The sequence below is a fragment of the Anolis carolinensis genome, chromosome 2 (genome assembly GCF_035594765.1).
Source record: "Anolis carolinensis isolate JA03-04 chromosome 2, rAnoCar3.1.pri, whole genome shotgun sequence".
Classification (NCBI taxonomy): Eukaryota; Metazoa; Chordata; class Lepidosauria; order Squamata; family Dactyloidae; genus Anolis; species Anolis carolinensis.
The window spans coordinates 36,943,405-36,971,020 of record NC_085842.1 but is presented as its reverse complement, the minus strand read 5'-3'; the positions used below and the strand labels follow the sequence as shown (position 1 = coordinate 36,971,020).

The window sequence follows — 27,616 nt, the reverse complement described above, 5'->3', positions numbered from 1 at the left end:
AGACGAGGCAAACATGAAGCATGAAACAGAGTCCGTGGTAAAACCGTGAGACAGGGCAAGGCTTGAAGCTTGATCCGGGAAGCAAGGAACTGGGATTACGAAGTCCACACACGATCTCTCTCCTCAAGCTGATCAATTGACTCCGCAAAGAATCCCTCGCGCCAAACACCTATATTGGGTCTCGTTTTCCCGCCAACAGAACTCTTTCCCTAGAGAACGAGAAGCGAAACCCAACTCTGTCCAGATGCATGACTCCTTAGAATTTCCCAAGGGAAGCAGACCTAATCAGCCATTTGTTTGGCAGCGATTCTCAGGCTTCTCCGATTAGCCTCCCTGACTCCCCCCTATCTTTAGAATAATTTTCCCTCCTGGAAAACGGGGGGGAGTTCTGCCCAAGGCCTGTTTGGCTGAATTCTTGAGGGCAAACATCAACATCCTGCAGGTGAAGAGACTCCGGCTCTTGCTGAACCGGCGAAAACCCCATGTTTTCCTCTTCGTCTGCCACAATAGTACTAGGAAAAGGACTACAAGGCCCATGAGTCATCACACAACCTCTGAGGATGCCTGCCATAGATGTGAGTGAAACGTCAGGAGAGAATACTTCTGGAACATGACCACACAGCCCGAAAGACATACAACAACCCTGTGATCCCAGCCATGAAAGCCTTCGACAACACTTTCTGATCATTGTTTATGACTACTATATATGGTACTGTTTCTTTATCTTCTTAGTTTTCTTCAACATATCCTTAATTTTCCAAATGAGTGTGCAAATGAGGGCCCAGTGGTACCAATGAATTCTTTAAAACTTGCACTGTGGTTTTGAGCAATATATCATCAGGGCAATGATGCTGGGATGATGCATTGCCCTAATACATCATAAGAGCACTATCGCTCTTGTGATGTATTAGTATAATACACTATCAGAACACTATCACTGATGTATTACTTGAAAGAATCATTTTTAACCTTAAACATAACTGTCTTTAGCTTCTCCTGTAAACAACAAACAGTAACAACAAGAACTACAATGAATTGTAGAGTAGCATGTTACAGTTCAAGAGAGCTGTTTGCAGAATTGCATCCACCACATCTGATCTACACTGCCCTTTATCCCAGGATCTGATCCCAGATTATCTGCCTATCCCAGATTATCTGGCAGTGTAGACTCATATAATCCAGTTCAAAGCAGATAATCTGGGATAAGATCCTGGACTATAGGGTACTGTAAATCCAGCCTGAGATTTCTTTGTATTCAAGTGAGTGAATAGTCCTCCTAAACTAAACCTTTGACAATAAGGGATATGCATTAGATTTATGAGAAATCTGACTGTGCCCCTGAATTTAGCTACAAAGTTAAGGTTTCATTTGCTGAGGATAAACATGGTATCCAAAAATAGCTTCTAAAATGTTATCTATGAATAGATCCAGATGAACCCTAAACTAGTCAGTAAGGCCATTACACAGCCCACTGAAATTCAAGTATATTCCCTGCTCCAGAATCTTTGAATATCAGGATTTATGCCAAAACAATCCATTCATTTTTCCCTCCTGCACCCATGATGTTCTTAAATACAGCCTTTTTTCCTCAGCCTACATTTAGAAATAGTAAGGTACACGAAATCTGCTTCATTGAAGGCTTTTAATGGTTTTATCATAAAATATTGTGTGCGTTTCTGAAATATGCTTTAGTCAACAGGGTTATGTCTCAATTAATGCAACATCAGTGCACCCATTGGAAACTTTTATGGGAAAATGTGGTTGAATTAATAAACATTGAACAAAGGTATTAAAATTTCTAATCTTTGACAGCATTCCGATAGGAAGGTTTTATGTATCTAATTGTTTATGTGGGGATATGTATCTTTTCTGAGATATTTGTCAGGAAGATACGTTTCTCTTTTATATCTGAATATTAGCAGAATAGAGACGTAAGGCTAACCTGTTCACAACCGTGTTAACAGAGAGATTAGTTATGTTAAGGTTGATTGTACTGGACATGCAGAGTGAGGCAGCAGCTTGTGTTTTACAAATTCTTAGTTATCCAATTTGTTGTCACTATAACTTTACAGAGGAGGAAGTATTTCTGTCTCACTTGCGTAAATAACAGAGAATTTTTGAAGACAATGTATCTTGGGGTGCCATTAGATATTCTGCATCAGGTAGGAAAATACCTTTGGCTGTCCTTCTGCATGTTTAGGATATCTGGCAAGCAACTGTTGGAAAAATATGCTGAACAAAGTAGATCTTGGTATATACTTATAATTTCATTAAAACTCTAGTCCACACACTTTTCTCTAATACTCCATGCTATCCTCCTTATTTAAACTGATTTGTTGACAACCAGGTTGAACAATTGTTACACTTGTCACTTTTAAAGACTTGACAATCAACTGTCTGATAATCTGTCATTTCAACGAAAAATGAAATTTAGTTTGACAACTTCTAATGTTTCAATAAAGCTTCTTAATATCCTCTCAGACTTTGACACGTCTGCACAGCTTTCCCTTCCTTTTCTTTTTCTGTTTTCTTCTGAGGAAGAAAAAGGAATGACACTTTTCAATAACAGAAATAAAGTGATATGCATTGCAAATGCATTTCAAATATATTCAGATACATTTACATAATGTTTTTATAAGCTGCTCAGGTGATTTGGGGTTTTAAGGTAGGCGTGGAAGTTATGTGGTTCTACAGATGTTGTTGGATTACGACTCTTAGCATTAATTATTATTCTTATGCTGACTACAGAAAATGTCAGTAGCATTCCAACATTAGGTGGAGCGCCACATGATCCACACTTCATCTGGAGAAAAGAAAAACTAAACCTAAAACCTTTATTGCATGAATCCACTATTCCATTGCAGTTCCGTTGTTACTGATTGTACATACATACTGGGATGGGCATATTCGATATCACACTTCTCTTCATCTGTACAATTGCACCAATCCAGCAATTCATGGTTTCATGATTGTACTTCTACACTTCTGTATACCCTTTTTACCTTGCCTATCCACACTTCTGCTGTTCTAGACGTTTTTTTAATTTTAATTTTTTCTAAAAGCAATTTTGCATTTTCATCTTTAAAAAAAAACTAGGCTCTGAAGAAGAAATATTTGTCCAACCATAAGCATGCATAAGGCTTTTAACTTACTAGTTATGATAAAAGAGGGGGTTGTTTATTGTAAGTTTTAGGAATTCAGAGAAAAGTAGAAGGGTAATTTTATAAAGAGTATTTAAAGGGAAAAGATTAAAGAGAGGTAAAACTCAGCATACAGTGAGTGAGAGGTTGTTAGACTACTGTAGTCTATGTTTATTTATTAGTATTGTTCTTTTTATATAGATATGTGTTCCTGTATGTTTCATTTTGTAATTACATTTAGTTATCTGCAGTAGGCCTTCACTTGCAATGTGTGTAAACATGCTTGTGTGTGTGTATTTTGTCTTTAAATAACAACTACTGGGGGGGAAAACAAAACAAAAAGGCAAGTATAACTGTAAAACAGAAAATAAAAAGAAGTCAGAAAGCTTTGGCCTAGTGAGAGGAGAATTCCACCTGCTGATATACTGCCAGCATGCTGGCACAGACATGGTGATGGGAATATTCTGGGATTGGGAGTTAGTGATGTGTTTTGTCCAATAGTAGTGAGGGCCAAGATAATTACAGGGAGAATAGATAACAGCAGTGGAGTACACATGGCACCATGCAAAAGGAACCATCACTAAATTCGACAGTCCAGCTTCAGTTGTAAGCACATTCTAAAATTGTCATAACAAACAACAATTTACAACATTCATGTAAAATCCTAAGCACAAATGTATCATTACTATGTGTCAGATTTGGTATAATTTCATTTTGTTTTTAAATTTTTTAGCATGTCCATGTTCATATACTTCCCAGGAGAGCGGGAGATTTCAGCAGAAATGACAACATCTATGATGAGGTATGTTGGAGCTCAAACACTTTATCATTTAATTATTTTGGTGGCTGGTGAGGTTATTTTTCTGGATTAAATTCAGTCTTGTCTGTACCAAGTACAATATGTTTGGCATTCTTTGTTTTTTAAAAATGTCTACAAATCATCTTAGTTGTGTTTTTCAGAGGAGTTTAGTTAACAGCAGGATAAAATCGTGTTTGTTTTTAGTAATTACTAGTGTATCCCGCAAATATTCCTTTTTAGTAGGGATAGTCTCAATGCTGTGTAATCTCACTTTTCAGATGGCTTCATTCCTTAATTTTTAGTGAAATAGATTGGATTCAAATTACTCAGATGGGAAAGAGGAGAGGAAAGGATAAAATGTTGCCTTTCCCAGGAAACAGAGAAAAAGGAAAATACCTCTCTGAGCTTGTGTGATTGTCCTTAATAATGTTTGGTATCTTGACCTCACTTTGATGTTACTTGACCATACTTATCCTCATTTTCTTCTGTGATGTAATATAGTAACACTGCTCAGTTTAATCAGGAATCAAATTTCCACATATAAAGGGTGTTTTCAGAAGAAAAAAAATCCTGAAGATCGTTCAGGATTCCCCCCCCTTTTTTTTTTTTTACATTCTTGAAGCCCCAAATGGCATTCTTAGGACATTTGGAAGATGGATGGAGAGAATCGACTACTTTCTTTTAGAAAAAGTGAGCCATTTATGTAGTCAATCAGATTCAGTGAGAAACACTGAGCTCATAGTCTAGGATGGATACTGTCTCTGCAGAATGGCTTTGTATTTTGGGGCCTAGAAACCAAAGAGCAAAGATAGGTACCCGTTGATGATCTCATCAAATCTTTTCAATGGTAAGACACAAAGGATTGCTCACAGAATTACTGTAAAACATGTCATCCCTTTCACTCTGTGGACATTCCAGAGAGGCCAGTTTGCCTCCTGAGAGATTCTCAGAAGAACTTTACTTTTCTTTCCCAACTAAAAAGTGAATATCACAGATGCTCGGTACCTGTGATGTTCCTGAAGTTCAATAATGGCACTTTTATAATAAAGCTTAGCTGCTCATAAAGGAGTTACTCCTGTTGAATGTCACAGTACTTTTCCTCTCCTGAGAACTGGCAAAGGGGCTTTTTAAAGAGACCACATTTTGGGGTACAGGAAGTCCTCTCCACAAAAGTGTAAAAAACATTTAAAACAAATAAAACTTGCAACAGCTATTTTTTACTAGACAAATACATCTCTCAACATGGTTCCGCTGGAAGTTACCATAGAATCATGCTGGGCAACCTACAAATATCTAGTGACATTTTCTTTGGTCACATATAGGGCAGCAGTGGAAATAAACACATCAATTAAATCTGTGAATGCTTAACTCACAAATTTGGAGGGACAAGTGTAGTCTCCCAGAAACCCTCAGCTAGAAAGATACCTGTCATATTTGCTGGGGGATTTTTGGATCTGGAGTCTAAACAAGTACATTTTTGAGCCACTGTTAACAAGTACAGACTTAAGAGAAAAAGACAAAAATCTTGGAGGACAGCTATGACTTTGTGGTTGTAAAAGATCTTGGTATAGAAGAAGGTCAAATACAAACTCTAGGCTTAATGTCATTACTATTGCTGAACATTTTCCATATTATACATGGAATAAAAGCTCATCCTTTCCCCAGTATGAATTATTCAGTGTAAAACTTTTAAACCAGCAATGGTATTCAGCATGCAGCGTCTGCCTCTTTCCCCCTGACATTCAGAGACACAGCAAGAAAATCACTTAGGGAAAGATATTTTGACTTAGCGATCTTATTCAGCGCATTATGCTAAATCATTTTGGCAGCACAGGAATACCTATTAGGAATCATTTTCAATTTTAGGAGGATGGAGGAAGTGGCTCGGCATAAGACTTAGCAGCTTTTTGGCTTCCATTTCAGTCAAGCCTAACTGGTGAACAGAAACGCATTCATAAGCTGATTTCCAAATACTCTAAAAATTTTGGTTGCTGTTAAAATAGCCTGCTTGAGCTTTGACTGTCACACACCAATGCCTCTTAAGCCAGCCCGCCTTGGAAATAGTTTTCATGAGTAAAGAGGGGGAAAACTCCAATAGTCATGCAAATGCTTTCTTTTCAGTCTCCCCAATGGCTTCTCAATAGCTGAATGATTTCCAGTTACTAGTGAATGAATGTAGGCTTTCATAATCTTATGACTTTGTAAAATATGGATATTTGTAAAACTATCACTGCTGAAGCTTCTGAGCCCTTACAGAATAAAAGACGCCCACAAAATGCTCCTTTTATATCACATGCTGAAATGAAAGGATAGTATCACCAGTCAGAAAGTTTTCCTGAAAATATAGCTGGTGCTTTTCCTAATGTATAGTCAAACCCTTGTTCTAATACTAGAAGATGTTCAGAAGACAAACATGAAAACATGTTTTCCTACCAAATAATTTGACAGTGTCCTAGTGTCATCCCTGAAACACACCTTTTAAGTTGTGAAACCTTTCCTAGTTTTGGTGGAGGAGTGACTAATGGCTATACTGCCATGTATTTTCCTGTAGTCAGACACTGTGCCAAAGACATCCATATGGACTTCCAGGAATCCTCAGGTGCTGTCCTTGAAATGTGTCCAGATACAGCTAAATAGCTGGAAGCATATTTGCTGATCTCCTTACTCTCCATCAACATGGAAATGGGCTTAATAGGAGTGGGGGCTGCATCATTTGAAGGATGGATTTGGGGGATTTTGGCTTTGGGGGATTTTGGCTGTTGGTCAGTAAAGAATTTCAACCCCAACAACAGTAAAAAAAAAAAGTTGGCAATGATTGTGTAAGATGGACTTAAACTATTGGAACACACTAACAGGCTGCCAGCTGCAAATAACCTGCTTATATCATGGATGTATTAAAGCCCTCCTCAATGCAGTTCAGGGCAACAGCTTTTTAATTTTTTTTGTAGCCATGGGTCTCAATCCCACCCATCCTGGGATTCCCATGTAATACTGTTTTTCTAGAAAATAAGAACAAATAATTTAGTCTTTCACTTTTGGAAATGTTAAGCACATGTTGCTTTCGTCACCTCAGTGCTTGCATGGTAGACAAGCTGGTGGATTACAGTTTTATTAAGAAATGCATGTCAGAATCTCTCCATGTAGGATAGAAAGGATTTTCGAAAATATTTTTTTAAAATGTCCAAAACATCTTTTTCCAGTGTTGAGATACTCTGAAAAGATGAATCTGGGAATAATGTGCAAAATTTGCATGTGGTTGTTTTTTGTGTATGAAGAAATATGATTCATTAAGCAGAAAATCCTATGTTCTGTTCAGAAAATGCTGATCTTCAGGACTTATTTTATGAAAAAAAAATTTGCATAGCATTTTTGTGCAGGAAAAAATCTTTCTCTCAGCATAAATTACTATTTCTCTATAGAAAAATCATTTAATGTTCAGAAAATGATGGATCCTGCATAGAAAATATGCATGTGAATTTTGTACAGAAGAAATTCCAACTCTTTGAATAGTGTTCAAAAACTGTAATGTTTTCAAAGATTGGCTTGCAGCAGGAAGAACCATTCTTAGCTTACTCATTCCATTCATCCAATGCCCTGCCTCATGTATGGAGGAGGAGCTGTTTAAAGCTACAGACAATGCGGTTGCTGTTGCCCGCTTTTGGTCCAAAACTATTTAGTTGCTTGTGATTTCTTCTTTTTTTATTTCCATTATTTGAAATGTATTTGTTGTACAATGCTTTTGACACGAAATAAATAAATAAAGCTTACTCATTGCTTCCTTTGAGAAGAAGCTTTGTGAAGAATTACATCCCTATCACCTTGTCAGACAAACCATTGACAGAAAATGGGACCTTAGGAGGTAGAGCTCTTACACATTTTACAATTTTCAGTGACAGCCAATTCATCTACAAAAGTATAAATGGCACTTGTGCAGGAGTACCTTTCCAGTTAGTGAAGCATATGATATTAATAGATGGTTTATCTATGAAACCAGATGCTCTAACTGACCATCAGCACAGTTTACAAAACAAAATTCAGTTCCCTATGTCAGGAAGCTATGGGATTGGATGTGCTAAGTTTTGCAGTTTATTCCTAGGAGTGTGCCTCTCAAGTGGATGTTCCTTTTACCTTGAATGTTGCTTTATTCATTGAGGCCTAAGTTTCAGCACTGAACTTGAATCAACCTGTGGCCCTGCTGAAATTTTCAACCGAAGTCTCCAGAAGTGATAAAACTATTGAATCTCACTTATGTAATGTAACATTTTTAAAAAATGCATATCAGACTCTCACCATGTAGAGATGAAAAGGTTATTCAATCTAAACTAGAGGTGGGCTCTCAGATACATCCTGTTTTGCTTTTTGCTATTCGTTTGTTTTTTCTCTTTTGTTCTAATTTTTAGCATTTTTGACAGCCCATGCAGCTCCAATGGAATTCCAGGGGCAAAAATTATCTGTAGACCAAACTCCCTTGGAGAGGCCAGTCCCTTCCTATCTAATCCTCCAAATAAAAACAAGCTAAATTAATATTTTATCTCAAATCTGGTATTTTTTGTCTGCTCCAGCATTTCTTGTCCATTCCAGCAGCATCTGGAAAGCTTTTACCAATCAATTTTTCCTTGTGGTGTGAGCTTCATTGAATCCCACTTCAGGAGAAAGACAACATGCAAGTTATATATTTATATTTCCTATCCGAGTTGAATTTATTCAAATTCAGTTCAACCCATGAATGACATGCATCTGGCCAATTTTGGAAGGTATAATTAAATGATCACTGAAACCTGCTTCTAATTATGGTGCTTTGGGTTGCATAATGTGCAGTCTCATCAGAAAAATAATTTTTTCAATCAGTGTTTTGGGGAAATCTCTTCTTTGATCACTTTAGTGGACAATCTAAGACAGATCAAAGAGAGTTTCTATTGTTTCCGCTGGATTTTATGGTGGCATAAAATATTTCTCTGTGCAATGAAACTTGGAAGCCCTTTTGTGGTGGAGGATGTACTAGAGTACTCTGATTCAGCAATGTGGCTTTTGTCTCATGGGGACCCTAGAGTTCTGTCTGTTCATTCTGTCTATGCCATTTAATATATATTGGGATTGCTTGGAGAATTTGTTTGGGGTATGAGATTTAGTAATATATGCTGATATGCTGTTCTATCTCACCTTTCCATCTGATTTCATGGAAAACTATTCTGATTTTGAATCAGTGTTTGTTGCTGACAATGGACTGCATGAGGGAAAACAAATGAAATGTAATATAAGTCAGAGGTGTTCCTGGTTCCTACTTCTTGTATCCCCACTGTATCTGTAAATACAGGATATCTGAGAAAATAGCCTCACCTGAAGATCACATTCCATAGGAAATCTCATAAAAAGGAATACATTTTTTAAAAATGACTACTAGATGCTACTGGTCCCAATAGAAGTATCAAAGTATATAAGCCAAAATGATTAAAAACCTAATGTGAAGTGTTACTCAATGTCATATATCTTCATCACAATATATCTTGGCACCAAAATTTTGTCTAGTTCCTTCATGTCTCCCGTCCAATTTTTAGCCTTTTTCTAATTTCTTGACTGCAGTTTCCATTCTGATTAATGACTGAACCAAAGTATGGAAAATCTTATAATATTACAGTGTCTTCTTTGTCCAACTTTAAAGTTATATAACTCATGTAGCCATTATTTTAATTTTCTTAATGTTCAGCTGTAAATCTGCCTCTGCACTTTCAACCCTTTCAGAAAAAAGATAAGCGAGACCGCATTACAGAGGGATAGACTCAATCAAGGAAGTCACAGCCCTGAATCTGCGAGACCTGATGATAGGGTGACTTGGATGTGTCCCATTCACAAGGTCATGGTAAATTGAAGTCAACTTGATGGCAGTTGACAACAAGCAATGCCGGAATTTCTGGGACAAAGAGGGAGAGCCATGATCTCCCAAGTAATATGGAGTAATTAGCTTGATAAAGAGATAGTGTTTTCTTGAACCTAGGAGCATTTATTAATTTGTTGATCTATTCATCTCTCACTGAATTATTTTTAGGATTATAGATTTCCTAACAGAATTAGAATTGCAAAAAGGGCAGTGAAGTTTTTCTATAGCAATACACTCTTAAAGATGAAGAGCTACCTGTTGGACAAAAACAAATCTAACACCAAATCCTATACTTTTCTCTCATTGCATCTCATAATTGTTTTACCATTTTGAAGCCTTGCCAAGTTGGTTAGCTTCCTCATCTCAGTAATGTTCTATAATTTCCATGTTAATTCTGTTTGTGCTGGCTTGTTAGTCATTTTCCATCTCACTGCAATTTTCATTTTCTCATACTCCATTTTAAAAAAGGAAACAAAACAGCTTCAACATACCCAATAGGGTTGCATTTGCTGTTTGTTTTTGTTTGCTTTGGATCCTGTTATCCTAGTTAAGTAAAAAATCATTCTTCTCTAAATGCTTGGGGATTTTCCAGGCATCTCAACAAATCATTCATGTGAGTGTGCAGCCATGCTTCTTAGTGGAAGATATAGCTGCCTAGAAGTCCTCTTCTTCCTTCTTTTGCCAGCCATGCATCATTGATATTAGGACATAGATATGCATATTCATGCAAGAGCCCCTTCCACAGCCAGTTAGTCTGAAAAGAAGCAAAATCATTATATTTTCATATGAAGTCTCAGAAAAAGGTTCACAAGCTCATCGGCTTCCCTGAGCTATATCCAAATTATGCATGCTGCCTGACTCTGAAATGGAATCATCCAGAAACATGCTTTTTGATGAGATACTTTGTGAGTTCTAAACTGTAAATATGGGGGGATGATTCTTTTGCATTGTATTTTGTTACTACCGGAATAGGTAATATACCGAAAACCCATTTCCTGGCACTTTATAACGTTTTGGTATCATAAGAATGTCCAATATTGTCATGCAGCTTATGTGAGATTGATGGTACTATCTAAGAGAGCAACCTGAGTCGCCTTGAGTCCCCTCAGGGAGAAGGGTGGGGTAGAAATATCAGAAATACGAGGGCTATCCAGAAAGTAGGCTACGCTTTGGATTTTAAAGAGATCAAAGTATAGGATAAATCATTTACCATATGCAGCTGAAAGACACATCCCAAAACTACAATCTCATGTAATCTCCATTTAAATTTAGCCACGTTTCTTATAGATAAATGAGTTTAAAAAGTACTGCACCAGTAAATTCCCCGACTCTCTCCTCCATTTCCAAAAGCTGGGTTGCAGTTAAACATCAAGAAAACCAAGATCATGGCAACTACACCTATTGATAACTGGCAAATGTGGAGAAAATGTGGAGGCAGTGACAGAATTTATATTTCTAGGTGCGAATATCACTGCAGATGCAGACTGCAGCCAGGAAATCAGAAGACATCTACTTCTTGGGAGGAGAGCAATGGCCAACCTTGATAAAATAGTGAAGAGCAGAGACATCACACTGGCAATGAAGGTCCAAAGCAATGGTATTCCCCATAGTAACCTATGGATGCAAGAGCTGGACCATAAGAAAGGCTGAGCGAAGGAAGATAGACGCTTTTGAACTCTGGTGCTGGAGGAAAATCCTGCGAGTGCCTTGGACCGCAAGAAGAACCAACCAGTCCATCCTCCAGGAAATAATGCCTGACTGCTCACCAGAGGATACTAGAGGCAAAGATGAAGTATTTTGGCCACATCATGAGAAGACAGGAAAGCTTGGAAAAGATCAGGATGCTGGGGAAAGTGGAAGGAAAAAGGAAGAGAGGCCGACCAAGGACAAGATGGATGGACGGTATCCTTGAAGTGACTGGGTTGACTGGGGACGGTGACGGCCGACAGGGAGCTCTGGCGTGGACTGGTCCATGAGGTCACGAAGAGTTGGAAACGACTGTGTGATTGAGCAGCAGAATCATTCTCTCACATATAATGTTACACTTGCATTATTCTTCCTCTCCCATTTCCAAATAAAGCAAAGAACATAAAGGAGATTTCAAAAAAGGGATAATCCATGAATTACTTTATTTAAGCAAAGCTTGGGCCTAGTGACTATACAAAAGACCAATGGATTAAATAATTGGGGAACTTGGACCTTTCCACCATTAGTAATAGCTGTTGGAGCTGAGAGGGCGAGATAATTGTGAGAGAGTGGTTATAAAGAACCCTATCACAGGAAATTAAAATGAATCAACGATATAAGTCACAGCTGTTCTAAATTGCCAGTGATATCCCCCCTCCTCCCCCAAAGATTCCCTGCCCATTATTTTTCTTTTAAACTAATTATTTTGTATTGATTTTTTTTCTGAGGGAAAAATTGCCAGCATGACCTGTACAGTATGAAATGCTTCAGTCTCCTGTTACTTTGAGAATATAAAACTGCTGTTGCTATAATCGAAGAAAAGGCAATGTCCACGTGAAGAAAAAAAATAAATGACAAGGATTCCTAAGGGCCACTAAAGTCTGTTCTGCATCCGCAGCTGACCTCTCTATAAATAGAATTCACTCCCATTGTTCACTAAGCAGGAAGCTCAGTGTTATCATATAGGTTTGCTACATTTCCTCTACTGAGCAGGACCATTGTGCCCTTAACAGATAAATGATGGGAAAGTATTGAAAAGCTGAGAAGTATTTTCTTTCATTGTATCTCCATGGCAAGAGAAGCTTCACTTATTTCTGCCTGCTGTGAAGTCAAGTCACAGAAGTCCATTAGTAAATGAGAAGTTACAGTTCTTTCTTATCCAGGCTTGTGTTGAAGATACTCTCATTTAAAGTATTCATTCTTTCAGAAGAAAATAAATACAGTAACACCCTTGTATCTGTGGAACTGATTTATGCAGTTTCACTTATCCATAGTTTCACTTACTTAGTTATTTCCTTAAAGCCTCCTATATAAGCTACACTCTCTTCTGGGTACCTATGTCATTTGTCCCATTGAAATGAATAGAATTTGCTATTATCAGCAGCTTCACATATCTATGCAAAGTCTGGGGAGGTATCCCTTGAAGATATGGTAGTCATCCTGTACGTTAATTAGTTTCCTCCCTGTTACAGGAATCTCTCAATGTGGTGGTAGTTGTGGGGTGAAGGTATGACCCCCTACAGACTCATTACGTCACTATACTGACATGTAGTGAGGAGGTTCATCCATCTTCGGGTATCAAAGCTAATGATGTGACATCCTTCTTACTCTGCTTACCCAACTCTTCCCATCCACATGGCTAGCTCAAAACAAAGCATTGGTTACCCAGGCAAGGAACCCCATTCATCCCTGGCTAACTAGTGAGAGACAACCCTCATATGCTTATTCTTCTGCCACTCCCTCTTGTCCAAAAAGCTTGTAGAATGGGGCAGAGGAGGGAGCCAAGTGAAGAGACTTTGATTGCAGAGATTGCTGCCTAGCATAGATGGTGTAGGGTGATTCTTCTTGCTCACTTCCCCTCCTCCTCCTCTTAGCTTCTCTATTATCATTCACTACATAGAAGGGAGTAGGAAACTGTGAATTGGGCTGCTATGGATGTGGAAATAATATATGAGTGGCCACTGGGCAATAAATACTAGCATGAGCCAGCAATAGGAATATTTACAATATTTACAAATTGCCTTATCCTTGATGGGAAAGGATATCTTGACAAATGGAGACAACCCATCAAGATGCCCAACTACTGTAAGATTTTCATATCCTATGATTTTTTGTGAAAATCGTGCTCCTGTGAAAATTGTGTTCATGAGAGAAAAAGAAAGAAACGTTGACTTTTATACAGACACACATACACAAACAATGGGTCTTGTGCTGATGAGGAGTAGTTTATACAGAAATCACTGTTATCTGTGCAAAATACTGTTGTTTTGCAGTAAATGAATATTTCACAAAAATGCAAAAATATCAATAAAAAACTTTGTAATGTCTCCCCATTAGGAGAAAGCTGTTGACATCACTTTTTCTTGTGTGCAAAACTAGCATAAGTGCAGATTTATATACCTACTAAGCAAAGAGCATTATGGGATATTTCTAAGGCACAAAACCTGCAGACGGGCAAACAATTTCTTGTGGTTCCTGTTATTTGTGTGCCTGTGTCACTCTGATGTCTTTCACCATGGAGCTATGAGAGCTGAAATAAACATTTATTGAAGCTGAGAACCAAAAACAAATCCGAGCAGGGAAGGCTAGATGCATTATATTGAAAAAATGAAGAGCAACTTAGTAACTTAAATATAAATATTACTGCCTAAACTGGACATTTCTTTCCGGGAGGGCATAACATGCTTTTTATACCTTTTGCGAAAGTATGGTTTCCTGGTTTTATTTCCTCTTCAGTAAAAGAGGTTATTCATCTTGTTGTTTCCTCAATGGCAATGCAAGGCTGAGGACCAAATGGCATGATATGTTAACTGGGGACTATGCTCAATATCAGGTCTACCAAAACCCCCTTAATACTAGAGGTCATTAAGTGACTTGTGGCTAAGAAATTCTAGTCATTTGACTACTAGCCTACTCTAAGTTTAATTCCTCACCCCTTTTATTGTGGTCACTGTAAGTCAACAGGAGACTTGAAGTCACATATATTCAAGCACCATTAGCAGTTTGTGTTTGAGTGTTATACCTAAACAGCAGATAGAGGAGACAAAAAAACCAAAAAAAAAAAAAAAAACAAGGCTGTTGCTAGATCCAATCCAATCACATACACCACCACCCCTTCTCCACATGCTATATAAACATGGAGAAAAGCTATTACTGACATCCACTTCAGCTGCCCTACAAGGTCCATAGTCCTCAATCTGGTTTAGGAGCACAGCCGATTTAGAGGATTACAATCCTATCAATCCCTCCCAGTCATTGGGAAGGATTGCTTCCATCCAATAGCTGCTGTTTAGCACAGAAACCAAAGCACAGTTGTTTATTACAGTAACATTTAGTTTGGTCATTATTGTGTCCATCGGTCACCAACATTAGAAACATCACAAGATTCATCCATAAAAGCCCATGGAAGAGTCATACGTTTGCCACGACATCATGCTGGGGCACTTAAAGAAGCAAATGATAAAATTCCCTAATTTGATCATATTCTTTTCTGTGTAAAGGCAGTTTAAAAAAAAAGTTTGCATCAACTGCATGAGCACACTGCTAAGCAAAATGTGAATTATAATTCCCAGAATCCTGGATCCCATGTGGCATGGCATTCTGACAGTCATAGTCCAGATTAGCAACATAACCGCACTCTGCTGCAAATTCAGCAGACCCACAGCAGACAAGAACATGATCAGCAGAAACTCCAGTTCTGTGTGAAGAATGTATCAACTATCACATGAAACTTGCCACCAAGAGGCAAACTCATTACTGCCATTCCCAATGAAGTTACTTCCATCTGAACTAATTGTCCTAAATAGCTTTGCTTATGTTGAAATGCACTCCACCAAGAATAACGTGCTTCAAAACTGCAGCCAGTCTTATCTCAAGAAGCATTTTCAGGAAAAAAGCTCTTAAGCTCCAGCACAACCTCAAGTGCAAGCAAGGTAAAAGAGGCCTCTGAGACTCTCCTAAGCATTAATCCCTTTATCAGCAGTTTGTCTTTGGTCAGTCGTGCTTCCTTATTGTTAAAGTCTTTGCCAAGGAATGGCTGTCAAGGACATGCTGCTGCAATAGCCCTACAAGCCAAAGCAAATAAACAAGTGTGTCTCACTACTTTGCAGGAAAATGCAAAGGTGAGTGCCTTTGTCAAGGGTGAAAACTAGGTGTAAGCAATTACTTAAGAGCCAGCATTTTTGCATGTTCGAGAGGGAAAGGTTTGTCAAAAGCACTCTCTGAGACAGATCGCTGAAGCAAACACAAACCAACTGAGGGCTACAAGGAAAGCAGAACAGCAGCCAAAGCATTGATGGAAATGCAAGGAGACAGATGGGCTGGAGGGCAATTAGGTGGCATGATGATATGTAAAATGCCAAACAAGTTCTACCTTGCAGACAAATCAGAGGTGTAAAGGTTAGGTGAGTGATCGTTAAGCATACAGATACTTTGATAAGGAACCATCCTATGCCCAGCTCAGTTCAGGTGCCTCCAGATGTAAAGGATGAGTGTTTCCTCTTGATGGCATTCAGTAAAGAAGTTCACAGATTTTGGGCTGCAATAACATCACCAAGGGCTATTGAGCGAAAGGGCAAGTGGTGGCATTTTGAATTTTCAAAAGTGGTGATAGAGATAAAGAAAACTCTGGAAACTGAAGATACTTACTGAAAAAAAATGTAGAGTGCATCCACACAATAGAATTTATGCAGTTTGACACCACTTTAAAAATCATAGCCCAATGCTGTAGAATCATGGGATTTGTGGTTTGGTGAAGCACCAGCATGCTTGGGTAAAGAAAGAAACTAAAACTCCCATTGTTCCATAATATTGAGGTATGGTTGAAGCAGTGTGAAACTGCATTGTAGTTTTGCAGTGTAGATAGATGCATCTGTCTTGGTATTGTTTATTGTATTGTGTCTTCATGTCTTTTCCAACTTATGGCAGCCCTAAGGTTTTTCTGAGTGAGAGTGTATGATTTGTCCAAGGTCACCCAGGACCCTTTTACACAGGCCCCAAAACCCATGACCCATCACGGGTTAACTTGAGGCATCCAAACTGAAAGGTCTGGGTCTGTTGAGGTCCTGGGCCTGTGGGGAGTCCAGGGACCATATTCCACAATTCCCAAAGCCACCCCAGTTCTTCAGGCTCCTGAAAGCCAAAGGAGCAGGAGCAGGGAGCCCAAAGGAACAGAAGGTTGCCCCTAGACCCTCATTTACCCCCAAAAAGTACTGGAGAGTCCTGCTGGCAGAGCAGGCCTCTCTGTAGAGCACTCCTGATGCTAGAAAATTATACATCAAGAGGTGGAGGGGAAGAGAGGAGTACTGTGCTGCTGGCAAGCTCCTCGGGCAAGTTGGGAAGGGGAAATGGGGGGCTGGATGCCATGCCCTGAGGGAAAGCCCGGTGGTGTGGGAGGGGATGGGGACAGAAACTTGGGAGGAAGTGGATTATTTTAACCCACTTCCTCTCAGGTTTCTGCCCTGTGTAGAAGGGTCCCCAGTGGGTTTCCATGGCTGAGCGAGGATTCAAACCCTGATCTCTAGAGTCAGAGGTCATTGCTCCCTAGTACTAATATTTATTTGTCTGTCTCTGTCTCCCTCTCTGTAATTCTATTTGAATGGGTACAGCTACCACACCTCTGTTTTCCCAGTACTTCAGTAACAAACTAATAATCTGTCAACTTCTTCTGCAAACCAGAGCTATATTTTGGTGGGGGGCTGGAGAGACCGATTGGGGGGGGATGCTAATTACCAAGCTAGTCTCTTAATACTTATTTTAATCATCCTGACTACTATTTCTTGGCAGACATACCCATTAGGCAGAGACAGGAGGCAGGCTATCACAGCAAAATGGTGATGATTCTGGGAATTGGGCTCAGGAGTACAATTTGACTTGTCAGTTTATATAGACATGAAGCTTCATTGTTGTGCACAGACACAACTGGCTTTTAAAGAGTCTGTTTCCCTCCTGATGATGTGGAAATCTGCTAAGCAGTCATTTGCTCACTGATGCAATCTGGGAATGCACATGCATGCAAGCTTGTTTTCTGCTGCCCTGGAGACTAGGATGCCGAACAACGGCTTCAAACTAAAGGAAAGGCGATTCCACCTGAACATTAGGAAGAAGTTTCTAACTGTGAGAGCTGTTCAGCAGTGGAACTCTGTGCCCCGGAGTGTGGTGGAGGCTCCTTCTTTGGAGGCTTTTAAGCAGAGGCTGGATGGCCATCTGTCGGGGGTGCTTTGAATGCGATTTTCCTCCTTTTTGGCAGATCGGGCTGGATGGCCCACGAGGTTTTTTCCAACTTTATGATTCTATGATCCTATTGGATGTTGCTTATAAAGAAAGCCTTTTGGAGACACCCTTCTGGAGAGGTGTTAAATTTTTACATGTGTGTATTCTCAAATCTCTGCAGCAAAAGATGGATGGAAGAATTATTTTCTGTCCATGTCACATTAGCTTGTGTTCAATCATGCATCCATTCTTTGCTATCATCTCCTCTTCCTTTTCATCATCAAATCATGCAATTATAGAGTTGGAAGAGACCACAAGGGCCATCAAGTCCAACCCCCAGCCCCCTTCTTTTTTAAAAAAAAACTACACCAAAAATTACACTTCCATTATACACAATTTCTCCCTAAAATTCACATTTTTATATGGCCTTTTGTATATGGCCTGGGGATAAAAGGTTGATCCAGAGTGGCTGAAAGCCTTGGGATTTTATAGGAGATGTGCCTGTAATTGCTGGGATATTTTATAAAAGCAAATATCCATTCAACTTTTCTACCATCCCTGTCCATTTCTCTTGAATTTCTGGGGTGGTACTTTATTCCGAAGGCACATTTTCACTACAGCTATAAAAAATGAATGTACTTGACTACAACAGGGATACTGGAGGAGGAGATGCTGAGTTCATGGAAGGGAAATCCAAATTATATCACCATTAACTATGCCTCATACAAGGAAAATAAAACAAACTCTGGCATATCCTAGAACAGGGCTTCTTAAACTTTATTCACTCGCAATTTCTTACTGCCTGAGAAAATTTTATGTGACCCCAGGTAAATAAATAAAATTATAACATTCACTTAAAATAAATCAGCATTGGCAAGGCTTGCTGAACAGGCTAATTTTCCTTGTTATGGAGTACAGCTGAAGCATTTTCTATAGAGTACACTGCATGTTGTTGGTAACAGATTTGTGTAAGTGGATGGTGTTTAGAAACCTTTTACTACTGCCAAATTTTTCATGATCCGAACATTGAGCTAAAGGTACTCTCTTGGGGTTGGGACCCATAGTTTAAGAAGCACTGTCTGATGACCTCATCATGGCAAATCCAGCATGGCCTGGCATGGAGAACCTGTCACCCCGTGTCCCACATCTCTTCCTTGGCATTCATCCCATCCCACAGGGAGAAGTGTCACTGCCTGGCTTCCCCCTGTTGTTTCTAATGCAACATGGGAAGCTTCCTTTGTTGCTGCTGTTGCCTCCTGCGATGGTTAGACTTCAGTTGAGACACAAAGCTCCAATGAAAGTTCATCTAAGTCAGGAACTGGCGGGCTCCACGCCTCAACTAGTCCAAGCCTAGTCCAAGCTATCTAGGATGGGCAATTTTGGCCATCTGATAAGGTCCTTAGGGCATGACTGGATATGTGAGTAGGAAAAATCCTGAGGCCTTAAAAGGTTTGAAATCCAGATACACACGGGCTCAATATTTGCAAGAATTGTTGTCCTAGCTAGATGAGCCCCAAGTTATTCTTCTTACAGTGAAAGAAAAGGGTGACACTTGCCACCAAAACTACAAAAAATGTACAAAACCTTTAATATGAAAAAAAACCATTGGAAAACAACAACAATAGCTATATACTACTCCTTGGCTTCCAGAAAGAGTTCAAGATTGATTTGCTCTAAAACCCATTTATTTGTCTTTTTAACAGTCTTAAAGAATCTGTAGAACTCTTCTCAAGCATTACGTTTTACATGTTGATTTTCTTTTTATGCTCTTGCCTTACCATCTAGCTTTCATATCCATACATATAAATTGGAAACATAATGGCAAGGACAATCCTAACTTTAGAATTTAATTATATATTTTTTATGATTGTACACGGATCCGTTTTTTAAATGGGCTCCTACTGGTTCAGCTCATTCGGAAAGCCGTAATGACATGGGCTCTGCCGCCATCTTTCTTTTGACCACAAAAGACCACGCAGCTGCCAGTCACTTCTACTTTCACTTTCAATTCGGAAACACGCAGAGCACGGGGAGGCTGTCACGTGCGCACACATGATTTTCCTATGAACACTGTCTGTAGAGCGAACTAGAAGAGAAGAAAGCTGTGACGTGTCTTAGACAAGCTGAGTCAATGGGGTGAGTGCCTCCATTTCTCTGTTGTATCCTGGCTTTTGAGAGAGACAGGTGATCTTTCGGTCCACTTGATATATTCTCCTTGCTGCTTGCAGCTCATTGCTTTTCACTGGGTTTCAATTTGCTAGCATTTTGGCTTGAAAACAAATAACATTAGCAATCTATTTCTTTGAATCTTAATTTATTATTGGATTTTTCTTTATTTTCTTTATCCTTTATTTGTAGTAGGACTGGGAGTTGGAAAATGCAGGTGGGGTGGGTGTGCATTTGGGTGGGGAGAAAGAGCATCTCTTAGGTGGATGAATGTTTGTGTTTTGCTTTAAAAATATTAGGGTGGCTCTGAGCTTTGACCCAACCAAACTATCTTACTTCTCTCCTCTTCTTATTTTTTTCCCTCCTCTCACTCCTTCAGAAAATACTTTTAAAAATTACCAAGCAAGCAAACAAAGTCTCCAGAAACCAACCTATTCTCTTCTTCCTTTGCCAATTTCCTTAAGTTTTCTCAGTTTATTTAATTTAATCAATAGGATATCTCTCTTTCATTATTGCTACTGTAGTTTTTATTAGTAAAGAAAGTTTTCAAAATTCCTATAAATTGTGGGATGTGTGTGGAACTGTGAATCCTTCACAGTTTGGCACTTGGCAGGAATGGTGTCTTGCTGCTGCTGCTATCTGTAACTGGAGAAATACAGGGCAGAGCCGATGAGGGATACCTTTTTGGGTTGTTTTAAAGGAAATTTGGTTTCTAGATAGTTTAAAAATTTCCTAAACATTATGAAATTTGGGGGGCTGACAGTGGGAGATGTATCCTCCACATGTGGCCATTTTCATCCCAATAGTGCTAAAAATGATGGAAAGGAGAGTGTGGGAAGCTTTCTCATTGTTGCCAATGAGCTGGAGCTTTTCAGATCTTTAGGTTGCCGGATCAAAGAGCATATTTTTCCTCAGCCAATTTTGGAAAGCTCCTGAAAACAGATGTGGGGTGCACAGAAATCCAGATAACAAAAACGGAATGGGGTTTAACCAAATTACACATCCCTAATGTCTTTACACATTTCAGCCATCCTGGGATTGGTAATTTGTATATGCAATATTCTAGATATGATCCAATGAGTGCTTTTCTGAATAAATTGAACAATGGCAGTTAACTTTTGCTTTAAATCGATCTTTTCATATTTTTGTTTCTTTTCTTTTAATTGCTAGTATGTCCAGCAACTTCCTTTTCACTCTATAAAAAGATCAAAGATGGAATGGAGAAAATATCTATCTCTGGCTAAATTGTTTGAAGCTCAACCTGCCAAGTGGCAGTGCCATTCTTTTATTTGGATTTCATTCATGTAAGTTCAACAATCCCTTTGGCTTTCTTAACTGAACAAACTAGCAACCTCAAAGTGAGACACATGCCACTTTGTGGCAGTCCAACTGTTTCTTCATGTGTCAGAAACCCTATACTTCCAGCAATAGGTGTTCTTTGTAGCCTGGGACCAAAAGGTTCTTATCAAAAGAAAATTTAAAAACCTTTCCAATCATTTCAAGTCTTTTCATTAGGGCTCAGGTACATTTACCCCTACTTTTTCTGAAGTCACCTTTGGTTATATACACAAAGAAGCCAGTTGTATGCCATTGGGTACTTCCTCACTCTTTTCATAGTCCATGGGAGTGTGACCCATTCCCCTGCTTCTTAGGAGAAAAATACTGCTACTGCGACTATCTTGCCAGTATTTTTGCTTTATGAATGTTGGAGGCAGGAGAGATTAGGCTGGCCTAAGATTTTAATACCTCAGATGGAGCAGGGAATATTGTTTCTCCCCGTGGAGCTGAGTCAAGACATATGGGAACACAAATAGATGTCCAGTGGATTTTAATCACCAGATAAGAGATTCCACCTAAATGTTACAAAGAGCTACTATATTGTAAGAACTGGATGACAGTTCTGAAACATGGCTATCCAAACTCCTTCTTTTGAGGTTTTTCAACTAAGATTGGATGGCCATCTTTCAGGTTTAATGTAATCATTTATGACCTCATCACATGGAACATTTTCCCCATTGTAGTATACTTCATCTTCATGTCAATGAAGAAGAGACACAGAGCCCATCAGATGATGTTTGCCCACTTCCAGCCATAACCCATTGCCCTTTGTCCTTCAAATGGAGTTGAAGTGTGCTGAAAGGAGGAAGTTCAGAACATGGTCAAGAAATAGTGTTCTGAGTCCCTGGCACACACCAGAACCATTGCTAATGCTGAGAAACACATGTGATGGGATCTGACAGCTTCGCTCGTATTGAATCGTTCCAGTGACATGGAGGAATAGGTGTTCCTTACCACGTTGCTGTCACTGCATTTTCTCCTTAATAGTAATTTAGGCTCCATATGAAGTGGTGGATGTTATGAAGTGCCCCTCCACGATCCTTCTGTTGTTTAAAGTGGTTTAAACAGATACTGTGTGGGTCCTATTAAAAGAAATGTTCTAAAATGTACTGATGTCCTCTAGAGGAAGACCACTAAATTGAAAAGAGTGCTAAAAATAGGGGGAACATTCCATTGAAAGAAGTGTTAAAAGTGGAGTTAAAATTCTGCTGGTCTACCCAAGGGGAGGAATTCAAAATCCACTAAGGCAACCATAACAGTCTCTGCTCCATATCCTGCCCCGAAGCTAGTTTGAAACAGGTTAAGAAAGTGTGTGTCATCCAAGACCTGGAGTTGGAGAGCAACTGCCTTTTGAATCATCGTGCCCAAAAAAGAAAGATTAGTCATGGGTCTGTAATTATCCAGGGAGGGCTTTTTGAGCAGCTAACTACTGCTTCTTTTAAGCTATTTGCCCTTGTTGATATTTCAGCCTCCACATTCAACTTTAGTGGAAGCCTCAATGTTTTCTTTAAGGACAACACCATATGCATTGACTGTAATAACCCAATCAGCAGTTTATTATAATGTGTCCAAATTCTGTTATGAAAATGCTCAGAGGGTTAACATGTAGTATAAAGTTTCATCTCAGTTATTCAATAATCAAGAGCAATTCAGGTAAAATTATTGGTGCCATCATTACTTAGAAACCACAGTGGCTAACAAATATAAAAAACAAGAAAATATCCCAATATTTCCTTCCTGAACACTTGTGGACTGCTCCTTCCCTTTTAACTTTCACTTAAATTTTCCAAACTTAATTTTGCTATTGTTTTATAATTGTGTATCTTTTTATACACAATTATATGCATAGTCAGCCATAGCTCATACTTGAATTTCTGTATATCTTTGTCAGTTTGTTTTATATTTGTTATGTTATGCTTGTATTTCTGGTTGAATAATTTCTTTTCCAGTTGCATTCTATAGCTTTATGTTTGCATTATTCTCTCTTTCTCCGGAATATGTGTGCCTTAGATTGTATTCCTTTAGCAAGACTGTTCTCTTGTTATAGTTAATTTCCTTGTAAAGCACCATATATGTACACTGATCTCACTATATAAATAACAACAAAAGCAGCAACCACAACAACATCTGATACTCCCTATAGATTCCTTTGGGTGCCTCTACAGCACTACTGCCTTTGGTGAGTGTTCATTATTGTCAGTCAATTTTAAGGAACAAATCTGATCTTTGAAGTGGTGGGTGTGGAGAAGTTACTCATTAGTGTAATGTAATTAAAAAAAACACTATGCCAAGCTGAATTTCCACATCCAATCACCACCCTTGAGATTGATCAAACTCAATTATTCATCATTGTGCTTGTTAAGGAGAGCAATGTGTTGAAATGATCCTAGAAATAAATAGGACTAATGTTACCGGGCATGTTTATTTGCAGTGCCCATTCAGTATTTTGTTTTAATTTATTGTGGAAGGCAAAAGATTCTTCATGGCCATAGAGATCATGTTACATTTTGAGTCATTTGGAATATTGCAAAAGATATTTGGTAAGTTAACCAAAGCTTAGACTTCTATTACATTTACATCTTCCTCTACATATTGATGCAGAAATCCTACCGAGTTCAATGGTATTTATGGGACCTAAGTACCTTAAAGACACCAGATCCTAGTTGATCTTGGAAGTGAAGCAGGATATGGCCTCATTAGTACTTGGATGGGAGACCAACATGTCATATTTCAGAGGAGGGAGCTGGAAGAACCACCTCTGAGAATTAAGAAAACTCTTGCCTATTGACTTTAAGTCAGCAAGCAACTTGAAGGCACATATAAGTGGGCAGAAATCTGTAGGCTCAATAAGGTGTCATGTGTATCACTGTTTTTGTTATTTTTAAAAAAATTCTGGCTTATATTATTTGAGTGCTTTCTACATGAGTACCCAGCTGCAAAATTTGGGCCTCCCACCCTTTTAGTCAACCCAATGATTTTTTCCTTCATTTCATAGTGCCAACTGGCAAAATGCTGAGAATAAGATACCCAGAATAATTTAATATTTAGTTTGATTTTTTCCACCCTTCTGTAGCATTTAATATATCATTTGATATATCAGACCTTGTTAAAAAGATTACAATCGATGAAAAAGGAACAAAGAGGAAAATGAGAAGCAATGAACTACTGAAATCTTTTATTAGCATTATCCTGTATCCGTGATCACCCTTCCTTTTGTGCAGTGAAGTATAATTTAATAATTGCATCCATGCTGTGCTGTTAATGGTCTTTTCTCCTCTTGTGACCCATGGGTCATTTACTCCTCTCTGAAGGTAGGGTGCAGCAAAAGTGCTATATGGATTTCACATTTTTGTTTCATCTCCCATATTACAGCAAATGATAGTTGATTAGGATTTTCTATAGATCATTACCAATTGTTTTCCACCTTGCAGATAGTGCCATTACAAGAAATCTATCACACCAGGGAGCGTCTATCCAGCATGTTGTTTGTGTGTGATTTATTATAGGCACTGTGGAAATGTTGTTAGTGAACGTTGGGAAAGCAGTGAATATATTGGGAAATATCAATGTATCCTCATGTTCTTGGTGGTGGTGACAGTCAGTGATCCATCTCCTTGACACTTACCTTGTTAACATTTTGATCAGTTGGCAAATTTGTCATTTTTCATGGTAACAAGTGTGCACAAAAATTGCAGCTAGATGAAGATTTCTTTTTGTTAACCCCCTCCTTTAGAATACCCCTCTTTCCATTGTGTGAAATAATTTGTAATCTTTCTGGAAAGTGAAATAATTACTTTTTGGGAAAGTATATCTTTTGGAAAATGCACCACTTTGAGAGCACTCCAGTTTCTCATTATTTCAAGAGTGAACAGTCTGACGCTTTTATTAGCAGGTGAAACTGACATGAACTCATAATGCAAAATAAAGTTCTTCTGCAGACAATATTTCTTTGTATATATATTGCTTTTAGGAATGAAATGTTTTATGAATTGTGTTTCCATCGCAGAATTTGAAAAAGTTGTGCTTTTGGACTACCACACCCAGAATCTTGCAGCCAGGAAAGGATCTGTAGTCTCAAAATATAACTTTTCCAAACTCTAGCTGTTTTCAGGGCTGGTGTAGAATTAATAGAGTTGGCAGCTGATGCCGGCAGTAAGCAAAAGCAATGCAGTACATAGAGGGCTCTAGTGAGGCTTCCAAGATTCTCCTTGTCTAATTAGCTCTGGTTTTTGGAGTTCTGAATAGTACTGGGCAACATCACACACACATATAAATTCATTTTGAAGCCTAATTCTGTCTTGATTATTATGAATATATATAATCTTTACTTATAATCCAGCTTCTCCCCCCCCCCCCCCCCCCGGCAAGACAATGTACACAACAAAATGCTTACAAATAGCTTAAAAAATACAAAAAGTATAATGAACTGTATAAAACTCATAAAGGTCAGAAGCGGCACCATGGTGGAAACAGTGGAAGGGATTAGTGACCCTTTTAGGCTCTCCTCAGATACATTAAGCTTTCACCTTTCGCCAGTCTACTGAAAGAAGAGGATGTTTCCCTTTCTGGTAAGAGTTAAGGTACAGAACTTATACTGATCTGTGGATAGGTTGATTCAGGACCTTATCACAAAGGATATAAACCTGCTTCTGGCACACTATGCATACAAGTCCCAATGGGTGCATTCACGTGATGTATTGCATCCTTTGTCTGTATCCCATGGGGACTTACATGCATCAAGTGTGCACACTGAACTTTTTAGAAAATAGTTTCCTTAGTGTGTTGTCAAAGTTCTTCATGGCTGGAAGCACAGGGTTGTTGTATGAAGAAGAGGGATTCTCTCACCTCTGCAGGAGTCTATCATATACCATGGAGTTGTGAACGAGTCTACATAGGGACCACCAAACACAGTGCCCAAACACAAATCAAGAAACATGAATGGCTCTGCAGACTAACTCGACCAGAGAAGTCAGCCATAGCAGAGCACTTGATGAACCAATCTGGACACAGTATATTATTTGAGAACATAGAAATGCTAGACCACTCTAATAACTACCATGTAGGACTACACAGAGAAGCCATTGAAATCCACAAGCATGTGGACAATTTCAACAGAAAGGAGGAAACCATGAAAAAGGTGGGCCAGGCAGGCTGGCCCCGCCTCCCGTGCCGCGCGCCCTGGCCCAGCCAGCATGGCCCAGCCAGGCTGTGGCGGGAGTCCTTCCAGGCTGCGGCGAATGCCCTGCCAGGCTGGCTGGACATTCCTGCCATTGCCCACATGCCCTTGCCCTGCCAGGAGGCATGGCCGCGTGCTGCGGGAGGCGTGGCCACACAACGCGGGAGGCGTGGCTGCGTAACGCGGGAGGTGTGGCCGCGCAATGTGGAAGGTGTGGCCACGTGACGCAGGAGGTGTGACCACCCAACGCGGGAGGCATGGCCAGACCTAGCCCCCGCCTCCTGCGCCGCACGCCCTGACCCCGCCTCCCGCATCGCGCAGCCACACCTCCTGCATCACATGTCCACGCCTCCTGGCGGGGCAAGGGGTGTGGGCCGCGGTGGGAATGTCCAGCCAGCCTTTACATATGATTTTTAAATTATGAAATGAATGTGAGCCAGTGTGATGTAGTGGCTTGTGAATTGGACTATGACCCTGGAGTTCAAATCTCCATCCAGAATTTAAAGTTAACATAAATATAAAGATAAGGTTTAAAAACATAGATTTGTAATATTAGATCTTAATTGACCAGGAGTCAGAGGAACTCTGGACTGAAGTCAGAAATAATGTCAGGGAGGATCGAAAAAAGACACAATCTGCAGTCGAAAAGAAAGAGAGGTCTTAACAGATGACAGGTGAAATTCTTCAAGGGGTTAGGGACGGATGAGAAATCAAAGTAAAATGTGACAGAAATAGGGTCAGAACCCTGAATGCAACTACTCAGTGACTTATGCACAGGGACAAAGAAAACTACTATATCAATGTACAGAAATAGAAGGTGACAACAAAAGCTGAAGAACAAGAGATCTTTTCCACAAGCTCTAAGAAATCAAAGGAAAATTTATTTTAAGAGTGAATATCCTCTATGACCAGCAGGAGAACACATTATATGACTATGTAGAAATAAAAAAAAAAAACAATGGAAACAATACACAGAATTGTAGAACCATAGACATGGAAGAGACCATGGGGGCCACCCAGTCTAACCCCTTGCCATGCAGGAATATACCAAAGAACTACATAAAAGAAATGAAAGAATGACAGATTCATTCAAAGAAGAACCATTTGAAGACTAACCTACAATTTTAGAAAGTGAATTGGAAGCTGCACTCAGGGGACTTGGGAGAAATAAATCACCAGGAGTAGATGGCAAACCAGTAGAGCTTATTTCCAGCTACTGAGATAGA

At 39.2% G+C, this 27,616-nt stretch overlaps 1 protein-coding gene across 3 annotated transcripts in view; it reads left to right on the top strand.

Annotated features, from left to right (window-relative positions):
• The window catches only part of fhit (fragile histidine triad diadenosine triphosphatase), a 998,292-nt gene that overhangs the window by 814,587 nt on the left and 156,089 nt on the right, over nt 1-27,616 (top strand). For 2 of the 3 annotated variants that reach the window (XM_062969656.1, XM_008105413.3), the window contains one exon: nt 3,874-3,942. The exons of the other annotated variant lie outside the window; for it this stretch is intronic. In XM_062969656.1, the coding sequence (XP_062825726.1) occupies nt 3,874-3,942 (69 nt within the window). The remainder of the gene's footprint in view (nt 1-3,873; nt 3,943-27,616) is intronic. 3 annotated transcript variants of the gene reach the window in all.